This window comes from Marmota monax, unplaced genomic scaffold (assembly GCF_021218885.2).
Source record: "Marmota monax isolate L192 unplaced genomic scaffold, Marmota_monax_Labrador192_F-V1.1 WCK01_AAM20220418_F8-fsc00275, whole genome shotgun sequence".
Taxonomy (NCBI): domain Eukaryota; kingdom Metazoa; phylum Chordata; class Mammalia; order Rodentia; family Sciuridae; genus Marmota; species Marmota monax.
In genome coordinates this window covers 1,192,567-1,204,474 of record NW_026691942.1, presented here as the reverse complement: position 1 = coordinate 1,204,474, position 11,908 = coordinate 1,192,567, and the positions used below count along the sequence as shown (strand labels likewise).

General features: G+C 52.6%; 1 protein-coding gene across 4 annotated transcripts in view; it reads right to left on the bottom strand.

The window, feature by feature from the left end:
* Positions 1-2,333: 2,333 nt before the first annotated feature.
* The window catches only part of Dync2i1 (dynein 2 intermediate chain 1), a 65,488-nt gene continuing 55,913 nt past the window's right edge, over positions 2,334-11,908 (bottom strand). For all 4 annotated transcript variants that reach the window (XM_046440470.2, XM_046439797.2, XM_046440398.1 and 1 more), the window contains 4 exons: positions 9,729-9,828; positions 9,411-9,542; positions 7,290-7,513; positions 2,334-2,770 (listed from right to left, as the gene is read on the bottom strand). In XM_046440470.2, the coding sequence (XP_046296426.1) occupies positions 2,572-2,770; positions 7,290-7,513; positions 9,411-9,542; positions 9,729-9,828 (655 nt within the window). In that variant the 3' untranslated portion in view covers positions 2,334-2,571. The remainder of the gene's footprint in view (positions 2,771-7,289; positions 7,514-9,410; positions 9,543-9,728; positions 9,829-11,908) is intronic.

Below are 11,908 nucleotides of genomic sequence, written 5' to 3'. Positions count from 1 at the left end.
CCTTCCAGGGTCTGTGTGGTCAGCTTGTCCTCAGGAGCCACCTCTCAGACCCAGCAGCAGGTCCATGCCTCCTCCCACCCAGGTAGATGCTTTCCTAGCACAGATGGGAGCCACGTGGGTCTTCTGCCCGACAGTCCCTCAGATATCCCAACACACCAACCAGGAAACAGCCCGAGAGAACCGGGGCCCCGGGCCGCTCCACCTCCGGGTGTGGGCTCTCCAACCAGTACGTCCATCTTCTGCTGAGGAGAGGTCACTTCTGCATTGTGGACTGGTCTTTGGTCTTAGAATTCGACCCCTATGTGCACATTCCTGAGCGTTTTGATGGAAACTTAGAAGGAATAGTGTGTCGTTGACCCTCTTCCACGTGTTTCTGCCGGTTCCCACAAGTTAGGTCTAATGACCATTTTCTTAATCATCATCATTGGTCTCGGAGTGTATCTGGACAACAAACATACACCTGACCAGGTAAAATCAGTTAGTCACCCTCTGAAATCCAGGTTAGATCAAGTGCAGCTTCACAGACAGGGACCTGGGGAGGGGACAGAAGAGCGCTGAGGGAACCAGCGTCTGCTTCCAGGACTGAGATCCATGCAGCAGGCTGAGGGAGGACAGCGATCAAGGCCTGGAACTTCGCAGGACCCTGTCCCCATTGTAACAAGGGCCCGTGCCCACGCCTCTGGGTTCAATCCGCAGCGCCACACTCAGCCTCGGCATCAAGGGGATGAGCTCTGTGTGAACAAAGGCTCAAGTGTCTCCATCCAGCACCTGCTGCAGGCACAGCACCGGCCCTGGGCTAGTGAGGAGAGGGAGAGAGGGACGAGTCCTCTAGAAAGAACGGTGAAGGCGAAGTAAGCTGAGACATCCAAGATGTCTACCAAGCTGAGAAGAGACTCAGATGGCCACATCTGCCCTGGAGGGAAGTGCATGGCTCCTGGGGGCTCAGCACTAGAAGCCAGGAGACTCCTGGGGGTGCTCTGCAGAGACCCACCCACCACACCCGCTTGCTAGAGGGCAGCTCCGGGGAGGCCGAGGCCAGAGGTGCCCGCTCCTGTGTTGGCTGCTATGGAAGACCCTGCCGTTTTCATTAGCTGGGGCTGCGCCACAACCCTGTGTCAAACCACCTTCTTTCTGGGGGTGGCCCAGAGGTGTCACTAAGGAAGGTATCACCAGGGAAGATAGCACTGCCACCTGACCTGAGGCCCTATTTTGAAATGGGGGTGTGGAGGACAAACACTGTGGGCTGTCTCCTGCAGAGGTGGCTGGGGACAAGTTGCTTGGGCCTCTGCATTCCTGGATGGCTCACAAAGCATTGTCACAGGGCTCTGAGGGGGAGTGGAGGCCCTGCAGGGCAACAAGGGATGGGCGACGCCCCATCAGGGGGCCAGCAATGGGGCAGAGGGCACACAATGCTGTGTGTCATAGGCCACAAAATGTCTGCAGTCTCAAAGGTGGTCTTCCCACTTGCCCCTAGCAAGAGAGCGCTCAGGAAACCAACCACAGGCCTCCCGCACGTGCCTCCACTGCCCAGCACGGCCGCGTGGGATGTGAAGTCCACCTGAGCTCCTCAGCAGGTAAGCAAGGGCCCTAGAAAGGCTTCAGGAAGAACCAAGGAACCCATTGGCAAGTCAGGAGGTCTCCGTCCTTGACTTCCTTGAAGCAAAGGACACGACCGGGCATGTGGCTTGGCGCTAGAGGTGATTTTCAGGACCCGAGACTGGGCACCTGACTCAGAAGCACCACAAAGCACCTGCGCTTCCATGAGCGGACTCACTGATCAATCCAAAGGCCTAAGCCCAGGCAGACACCTCCCATGTGGCAGGAGCCACGTGGAGGAGCGTAGGACGGCGTTGCCTGGGTGGGGAGGGCCCCATTCACCCCAAAGCAAAAGAGGTCTGCAGAGGAAGCGCGAGACGCTGCGGCCGCATGTCCGGCAAGTGGAATCTGAGGCTGAAACCTGCTCCCAGCACCCAGCAGGCCTCAGAGCAGAGGGAAGCCTGCTGCCTCAGCCCTCCACAGCACGTCCACCCCCCGCCAGGGGCACCTGGCCCAGAGGGCTCACACAGGCTGCTTCTCCACAAAGACCACTTAATACCAAGGCACGATGCAGCTCTGCAGGTGACATACAGATCACGCCAAGCAATGCTGCTGCCCATCTCAGCAAAGACGCTCCTTTTAATTTAGACAGGTGTGTTTATCACTTTATGCACAACTAAGAAAATAGTCCATTAAAATAGATCTTCATGGTGGACTGTTTAAGATCTAGTGATACACGTGATAATATTTTACAGTTATTCTAAAAATAACCAGAAATCCTCTCAGAAAAGAGCATATTGGACTTAACTCGATATTTCCTTTGAAGTTTAGTGTACAATAAAATGTTCATTTGTTTCTCTTCCAAAATAGTGACTTATTTAATGGGAATACAGAAATAACACTCTGTAAGACAAATCATGTATGGAATACGCTTGTTCTACGTACATAAACACAAGTGCACACGGTGTCAAAGGGTCCAGTGTTGGGTCATGGGTCCTCAACATGGGTCTGGCGGGAGCGCCCTGGACAGCGCCCTCAGGCAGACAGGCCACCTTCCTTCCACAGGGCTCCCTGCAGGAGCAGGCGCAGCCGGCTGTGCTCGTCTGCCTCTGGGGACGTCCACTGCCTCTTCAGGTACTGGACGTCGACCTTGCCCGAGGCTCTGGCAAGCACCAGGGCCTGGAAGCTGCCACCGGCCTTCTCTGGCTCCCCCATGACGGTCATGGTCACCACCCTGTGGGTGAGAGGGGACATGAGCAGAGAAGCTGGTGTACACCATGGGACCTACACTGATCGCTGGGTCTCCCATAGTGGCCACCTTCTACAGCGTCCACAGTCAGAATGAGAAGCCAGACCAGGGATGACTGTGGGAAACCAGCCCCGTCCCGTGGGCCCACCTCTGCCACGCAGGCGTGACTTACCCTTTGAGAAAGAGCTGCACGGGGCTTGGCTGTGGTACACCTGGGAGCTGGGAAGGGCTTCCTGGGGCAAGTGCCCCTAGCAGGGCCTCCAAGCTGCCCAGGCAGAGGTCTGGCAGGAGGCCAGCATGGGGCCCAGCGTGGGAGGGCAGAGGGCAGAGCTGACAGGATCCAATCCCCCCAAATGGGTTTGCTCTTTTGTAGACATGTGGGAGTCCCAGTTTCGGGGTCCCTAGCACCTCATTCTCCACCAGTTAAATGTCAAAGCTCACAAATCTGCACCTGCAGCCAGACGGCTTCCCGAGCCCCGCAGCCTGGGGTTCAGCTCTGTCCTCCACCAGCAGGGGCCCGAGTGGACCTGGACCTGATCCTGCTCTTGCATGTCCCTCCTCCACAGGGTCCCCATGCAAAGGTCCTGCCTCCTCTCTGCTGACCAGTTTTTTGATCGGCCCATCTCAAATCTCATCTTCTCCCTGCAGCTGACAGAGACTCTCACAACTTGGGCGCTACCTCATTTCCACTTAAACTCCTCCCTGTCACCAGTGGGAGGGTGCCCAGTCCTTCCTACATGGCCTCCCTGGGTCTCTGCTGCCCCAGGACTGGCTGGACTCACTCTCTCCCAGTGCCTCTGGGGGACTCCCTCGACCCACCTCTGTCTACTTCACTCCTCTTCATCCATGAGACCTGGCTGGGTGCCGGCCACTCTGGGGAACCTGCTCACTGTGCCTAAACTGGACCAGGAGTCCCACGGCATCCAGGGCATGTCTCTCACAGCTGAAGCACCCAGGACAGAGCCACATCCCACCCAGCAGGTGCCTGGCGCACCTTCCCTGTCTTACTGAGCAGGGATCTGGGTGGCTATGCAGGCTCTGCGTGGTGCAGACCACACACATGGGATCCGTGACTGGCGGCAGGACAGGACCGATGCCTTACCACAGTCAGACGGAGCCAGCCGCCGGAGCAGGCAGTCCTGAATGGTGGCCCAGCAGCTCTGCCTGCTACTGACACCCCACATACCCTTGAGCTGCACTCCAGACACACCCCACACCCAGGCTCAAGCCACCCAGGCACAGCAGAGCCACACCAGGACTCCTGTGCCCTTGGAGCCATGGCCTGAGGGTGGCCCTCTTAGGGTCACTCCCTACCTACTGCCGGCCCCTGAGGCAAACCCATAGCATTTGGGGGTCAGGAAACTAAGCCTTAAAAGGAGCAGACCATGGACAGTAAAGTAGCCGGAGCTCTCACTGACGCCCGACACTTCCACACCACTGCCCATCAACTCACCAGAAACACAGGGAAACCTAACTGACCGCGTGGAAGCCTTCACAGAGGCTCCCTGACATCAGGACTGTAGGGTCAACACAATGTGGTGCATGGATGAACTATTTCCAGGTGCTCTTTAAAAGCCACTTAGGGCTGGGTGCAGTGGCACACGCCTGTAATCCCAACAATTTTGAGAGGCTGAGTCGGGAGGATCACCAGTTCAAGGACAATCAAGGCGGACTGGTGAGACTGTCTCAAAATAAATTAAGAAGGGCGAGAGATGTAGCTCAGTGGCAGAGCCTCTGGGCTCAACCCCAGCACTGGGAATAAATCCATGACATTTAAAACACATGCATCACACAGGTTAGCACCGTCACTGATCATGTTTTCAAAGGTCCTTCAGATGTGCAAGCTGGACAGAGCAGAGCAGAAGACAGAAAACCAGGACCAAAGGCTGAGTCCAACCCTCGGCGCCCCACAGAGCACCACCAGCTCCAGGGCTGGGGCTGGCCAGAGGATCCGGGAGCTGCCCGTCCTCCAGGCACAGCCCGACCTCCAGGCATGGGCTACCCAGCTGCTCCTGGGCTACAGGAAACAGGAGGCTGGTCATCACCGCCAGCCCAGCTCTGAAGTGTCAGGCACTCCATGGACCCAACCCACGGGCCTTCCCTGTAAGAGCTACTCGGTTCCTGCTGTTCAGTTCTTTAAAGCTGAAGAAAGATAATTCAGCACAAGTATCACTTCCTTAATTTGAAAGCTGCTGCTGCCAGACATTTAAACAGGAGCTCATGGAAAAGGATGTTCTGTCCCGTTCCAGAAGGTTCTGCTGTAAGCAAAGTGGGGAAATGCATCTCAGCGGCCAGCTCTTTCCTGTGAGCCCCTCGGGCAGATGCCTCTAAAAGCCCGGACAGGCCAGCACCCCCGGACGGTGTGCAGAGGCCTCCCAGAGTGTCACTAGGCTCACAGCCAGAGATGGGACCATTCCCGAGGCACACCATCCTGCGTGGTGAGGGGGATGCCAAGGGAGAGCGTTCCCTGACCAGCCCCGTGGAAGCACCTTCTCAGAATGGTCAGGGAGGACCAGGAGCTGGGGAGGCTGAAGAGCTGTGCAGGAGCAGAAGCCACGGAGGAGGCAGGCCCACGCGGCCCCTCGTCCTCCCTGGCCTCTGTTCCCCACACCCAGCCTCCTCACTCCTCGTCCGCTGTGTGTCCTGCTACCAGAGGAAAGCCACTCCCAATCTGCGTTACGCTACAGCAGACTGGGTACATAGTCGGTGCCCAATAAACACTGTACTTGCTTATGAAAAGTGACTGACGGACTTCCTGGAGTACAAACCAAGGAAGCATTATGCACTCATATGTCAATCACAGTCCCAGTTTTTCATGTGCTTTTTTTGTTTCTGCTTTTTGTTTTTGAGACAGGGACTACATTGCCCAGCTGGCCTCCAACTCCTGGGCTCAAGCAATCCTCCTGCCTCAGCCTCCAGGTGTTGAAACCACAGGCGCACCACCCACTGGTACCTGACAAACTTTTAATAATTAGAATAATGTCAACATACCTAGCAAGTGAACTAAGAAAATATAATTTTTTAAATTTTTTCAGATCTTATCAGCATATCCCTAACCTATCAAATGGTTATCTCCTTCTAACCCTTTCTTCCTCTTCATTCCTTTACAAAAGAGCAATGGTACTTCCTCCCAATTCTCACAAACCATCACAGAGAAGTTACTGAAAAGAAAGGTAAAATCTCAAGAAAAAAACGCAGGTGAAAAGACAAACTGAGGTCAAGAGTGCCGCAGTCTGGCTGGGCACAAATAACCGGGGTCATGAGCCACATGTAGGTTCAAACAGGAACTACTTTATTGCCGGAACCCAACGGGAACTCTCTAGAACTCCACGGAAACTCCGCGAGAACCAATGGGAACTCCACGGGAACTCCGCGAGAACTCAAAAGTAGCGGGCACCCGAAGTAGCAGGAGCCGCCTTATTGCCGGACAGCAGAGGTTTATCTACACAACTGAATACACAGCTTGCCCCAATCCAGCATCATCCAGTTACAGCAATCAGTCATTATCTTAATAATGATACACAGCTTAACTTAACTATCATCATCTTAATGGCTCGCTGGCGTTACTTCTCAACCAATCCTTCTGGCAAAGTGCCAGGCGCCATCTTGACCTGGTTGTGGCTCTCAACACAAGAGAGAACCCTTGGCAATGAAAGCTTCTGCAAATATCTCTGCTTCGAAACAGACAAAACAACGGCAAATGATTATTTAAAAGTAGTATCTGGGCTGGGGTTGTGGCTCAGTGGCACAGCACTTGCCTAGCACATGTGAGGCCCTGAGTTCCATCCTCAGCACCACATAAAAATAAATAAAATAAAGGTATCGCGTCCAACTACAACTAAAAAAATATAGAGATATTAAAAAATAAATAAATAAAGTAGTATCACTGACAATGCACATCTTAAATTCACACTAAATAGACTTCACACGGGCCAGCGGGACACAGGGACCCTGGGGGTCTGAGCAGAGCGTGACTGGGGGTGGGGGCGAGCGGGTCACGAAGCACACATGCATCCCTATTTAGAAACCAGCAGCAACACTCACATGCATCCTGAATTCGTAAGATGGCTCACTAGCTCAGAAGCTCACAGAAAGCTGCTTCTTTCCCTTCTGGAGGGATCATGACAGACAACACTGCCCTCTGAGTCTACCAACCCACAGACGACCTGCGCTGACTGTGTGATGACACCTGGGCAGCTGCTCCAAGACACTGGCTAACAGACAACACAGGCTGAACCTGAGGCAAGGGGACTCTGGGTGGTCACCTGGGCCGCTGCTGGCAGGGCAGAGGCCCACAGGAGCTCTCTGTGCCTTCCCGGCAGGCTTGCGGTGAACCCGAAAGTGCTCTAAGAGACAAAGTATTCTAAATATATGAAATGTATTTTAAGTTATAAATACATCATTATAGTTGGTCACACCCTTTAAAGTGTGGCAATCCTGTGTAAATAAGTTAAATAAGCAGAAAGGCCGAGGGGGTGCGGTGGCTCCTGGGCTTTGCACTCACCTGTCTGGGGAGACGAGCTGCGTGGCCACGGGGCCCAGGTCACTCTGCAGAAGGTCCCACACGTAAATCCTCGATGCGTCATCCTGCACCAGGAACACGGCGGGCCTCGTTGGGGACCACTGCAGTGCCCTGATGGCACGGCCCCCCGTGCTGTGGTCCCACTGCAGCAGCGGCTGCGCAGAGGTGAGCTGGTGCAGCCTGATGCTGCCATCCGAGCAGCCGGCCTGCGACAGGAAGGCAGTGTCACCCTTTTAACCGACCCCAGGGCCAGGGAGCCTCTCAAGCACTGACGTCCCTCAGGTCATGCAGCACAGAGCAGTTAACTTTGTGTTTCACAGCTGCTCAGCCCTCACGCATCACGCAGGTGAGTGCCCGCCTGGAGTCTGCACCCTCCCAGCCAGGGCATTCCGGCAAGGCACAAACAGGCGGGTGCCGTGGGCGAGCGGACTATCACTGGTTCAAGCATAAATAAAAAAGCCACATAAATAAATAAATAAGGGTATCATGTCCATCTACAACTAAAATAATATTTTAATAAACTGATATGTTTGGCTTTGTGGAAGTAAATAACTCGCTTTTTAAAAAATGACATATGACCACATCAATAACATGGTTACATATTCCCCCCGGATCAAAATTCCTATAAAAGAAAACTGGTTTAATAAAAGACCAAATTTATAACTATAAGAAGAAGATTAATTACTTTTTACTCTATTTAATACTTCACATACTGTAAAAGAAAGAGAAAGAAGAGAAAGAAAAGAAAAGCAACAAGAATGGGAGTAGAGTTCTAAAATGAAATATAAACAAACAAACTTAAAAACCTATATTCCAAATAAGCAGCACAGGTCCACAGGAGGGGGAGGGGAGAGGGGGGAGGGAGGGGGAGGGAAGGGGAAGGAGAGGGAGGAGGAGGGAGGGGGAGGGAAGGGGGAGGAGGAGGGATGGGGAGGGAGGAGGGAGAGGAGTGAGGGAGGAAGGAAGGGAGGGAGGGGGAGGGGGAGAGGGAGGGGAGGGAGGGGGAAGAGGGAGGGAGGGAGGAGGGAGGGGAGTGATGGGGGAGGAGGGAGGGGGAAGAGGGGGAAGGGAGGGGGAGGGGGAGGAAGAGGGGAGGCCCCTGGCCAGAGGCCAAAGGAGGGAGGAGGGGGGAGGGAGGGCAAAGGAGGGAGGAGAGGGAGGGAGGGGGAGGGAGGGGGAGGCCTGAGCAGCTGCTGAGCCACACCCCTTCTTCCTGACTCAGGACCCACACAGCAGGCTCCTTCACAGAGGCTGGAGGGCTGTGGGTGGGGCTGAGCAGCTGCATCCCAGGTGGCTGCTGGGGTCTGTATACAGTACTCTGCACACGGGTGCCAAGAGGTGTGGACCTTCCCAGGCGAGGTGGGGACCACGGGGTTGACGGGCGCAGCAGCGAGCCCTGGAAGGGATGGTGCCCATCTAACAAGAATGGGTAGAAAGAACAGGTAGGCTCTCAGGACTGTGACATGGGAGCTGGCAGGGCTCGTATTCTGTTAAACCCTAAATAGTTTGCAACTGAACATAGTATTTCTTAAGAGAGTCCGATTTTGACCTAATTTATTTTACTTTCTTTGTTCTTAATATCATATTGCTCTACTTTATATCACTGACACCTAACACACAATTAATTTATAGCCCAATGAATGATGACCTTTCGAGTTCTCCCAATAGGTCACTGTGTTGTACTTCCCAAACAGGTGAATAATACCACTGGGAAAAGAGGTTCCACGTCTGGCTCCCAACTCAGGCAAGCCCAATGCCTCCCTGGTCTTGCCTGAGGCTGGGCTGGGGCTGTGGCTCAGTGGTAGAGCTCTTGCCTAGCACACGTAAGGCACTGAGTTTGATCTCCAACACCACATAAAAATAAATAAGAAAAGGGTATCGCATCCAGCTATAACTAAAAAGTTTTTAAAAAGGAAAAAAGTGCTATAAAAAGAGACTTCCTTGTGTTGGGGTTGTGGCTCAGGGGTAGAGCGCTTGCCTCGCATGTGTGAAGCCCTGAGTTTGATCCCCAGCACCACATAAATAAATAAATAAGGGTATCATGTCCATCTACAACTAAAATAATATTTTAATAAATGAATAAATAAAAACAGACTTTCTTACCAAGAATACTGTTTCTCCAAATGGTGAAAAATCAATCACATTGACTTTTACTGGTCTTATACCACATTGCTGAGGTCGGAATAGTTTGGGAGATACTCTCAAGTCTTGTCTTGTGCCGTGGCTTATAAGACCCTAGTAATAAGATAAAGAGTGGCCAAAGAAAACTTAGGTATAAGGTTGGGTGAAGTCAATATGCTTGAAAAAATTATTCCACATTATAATAAAAGCAAACAGTGAGTTAATCTCAAATAAACTATATACTATGCAACTTTGGGAGCGAGGGATGAGTGGTAGAAGGAAATGTAAAATACTACTCACCACATCTGTGCCAACAATAAAGTGATTAGGATCTGAAGGCAGAAATCTGACACTCAGTGTTTGTGTGGGCCCCCAGAATTCAATCCCTTGATGGGAAAGGCTGGGGAAAGAAAGTGGACATTAAGATGGTGTGTTTTGGAGCCGTAAGGATAACTGACAATCTCGACACTCCCCTAGCATGACAGCACACTGCCTGACGTGAGCCGGCCGGGCCACACCCCCTTGGTGGTCTCGCCCACTCGGCTTCCTGTTGGCGGACACTTGGTGATTTCTTGAGATCCATCATCTTGTTCACCAATTTTTTCTTCAGCTATATCTAATATGCTGCTTAACCATGAGTCATGTAAAGGCACAGGAACAACAGTTTCATTTCTAAAGGTTTTCGGTGCTCCATCAATTCTGTTTGCTGCACTGTGTGGACTACTTCCTCATGCCTATAGTTCTTTCAATTTTTGATTGTGAACTCACCTTTGGCATACAGCTTATGGGAACCCTGGGAGCCCCAGTTTGTAGACAGTCGTGCCTACGTCTTTGACAGTCACTTCTCACCTTGAGGTTCTCATGCCCACACCCGTTTCTGTCACACTGAAGGGGCACTGAGTTGCAGGTTGCCATAAAGAGGTTCCAGGTCTGGCTCCCAACTCAGGCAAGCCCAAGACAGCCCTGGTCTTGCCTGAGGCTGAAGCCCAAAGTGCACAGTGAAGGCCCAAGACAGCTCAGTCTGGTAATGGGACTCGGGGTTGTCACACATCAGCTCAAAAGGCTGCTACACTAGGTTCCCTCCTTGTCCTTGCATCTAGAGGTTCTCCTTCTATTTGATTTTTTTAGTTGTAAATAGACACAATATCTTTATTTTATTTTTTTAAACATCTTTATTTTATTTATTTATTTATTATTATTATTATTTATGTGGTGCTGAGGATGGAACCCAGGGCCTCACATGCGCTAGGCAAGTGCTCTGCCACTGAGCCCCAACTCCAACCCTCTTTTTAAAAATTATGATGTTTTGTTGAGGTTCTTCCCTTAATGCACAGCTGCTGCCCTGGTCAGAAGTGAGGAGTCTGGATTTCTCTCAGATCTTTTCTGGCTCCTCCTCACACATCATGGCAGGACCACAGATGTCAGCCCTGTGGCTGACACCACCTCGGGCCTCCAGCTGTGGCCCTGCTGCGGTCCTCATTGCCTCTGGGCCCCCTACACTCCAGCTCAGACTGCCCACCCTGCACCGCCCCCTGCCCAGTCCTGCCTTTCCCCACAGACCCCTTCCTCCTCCTGTTGCTCGTCTTCAGAGCACACCCTACAACCAACCCACCTTAGGAAGGTGGCCATGCGAGGCTCTTCCCTCCTGAGCACCGTCAGTCAGTCCCAGGTCTTCAGTTCTGCCTTCCTCAGCCTCTCAGGGGTCTCCTACCTGATCTCCCCAATTCTACTCTCCCTCCCTCTGTTCCAAACTAAAAATGTTGCCAGGTTGATCATCCTAAATGACAAGGAAGCTATGCCAGCCCTGTGGTGTCCTATCACCTAAACCGGCTAGCAGAGCAAGCAGATGCACCAGGGTGCCCACTGACTCCTCTCCGTCCCTCCACATCAGATCTACTGGCAGCTCTGAACACACCATGCATCTGCGTATCTTCGGGCCTCCCATGTACTATTCTCTGGAGCCAGAACACACCAACTTCCATTCTTCAAAGGTCAAGCTCAGTTATCACCCTCCACAAAGTCACATTCACTCTAGCTTCCAAGGTCCCCTCCTGTGCACTCCACATGTCTGTTCATGCTGAAGGACACTTCCTGCTCTGTTATAGCCATGGAGGACAAGCAATGGCTCCCAGATACCTCTTCAGTGGCAGGCTTGCAGGGGTGCTGAGGGCAGGTGGTTGCAGAAGCTACTTCAACCAAGGAGACACATGCTCCCAGGGACACCTCTTTTGGTTCTAGAAGGCTGCTGGGCTCAGTGCCCTGGGCCAGGGAGGCTCCATGTCAGGGTTCCTCCTTGCAGCAGGTCCCACTCCTGACCCCACTATTTCCCATGGACCTCCAGAAGGCATTGCTAAAAGTGGTGGGACAGGGCATCAGATACATTAGCTACTTTCCTCCAAAGAGCACATAAAGTCTTAGAGAAATTTATAGTCAAAATAAATGCAATGCATGGCATGAAGTGAGAAGGCCACACAGAGAAA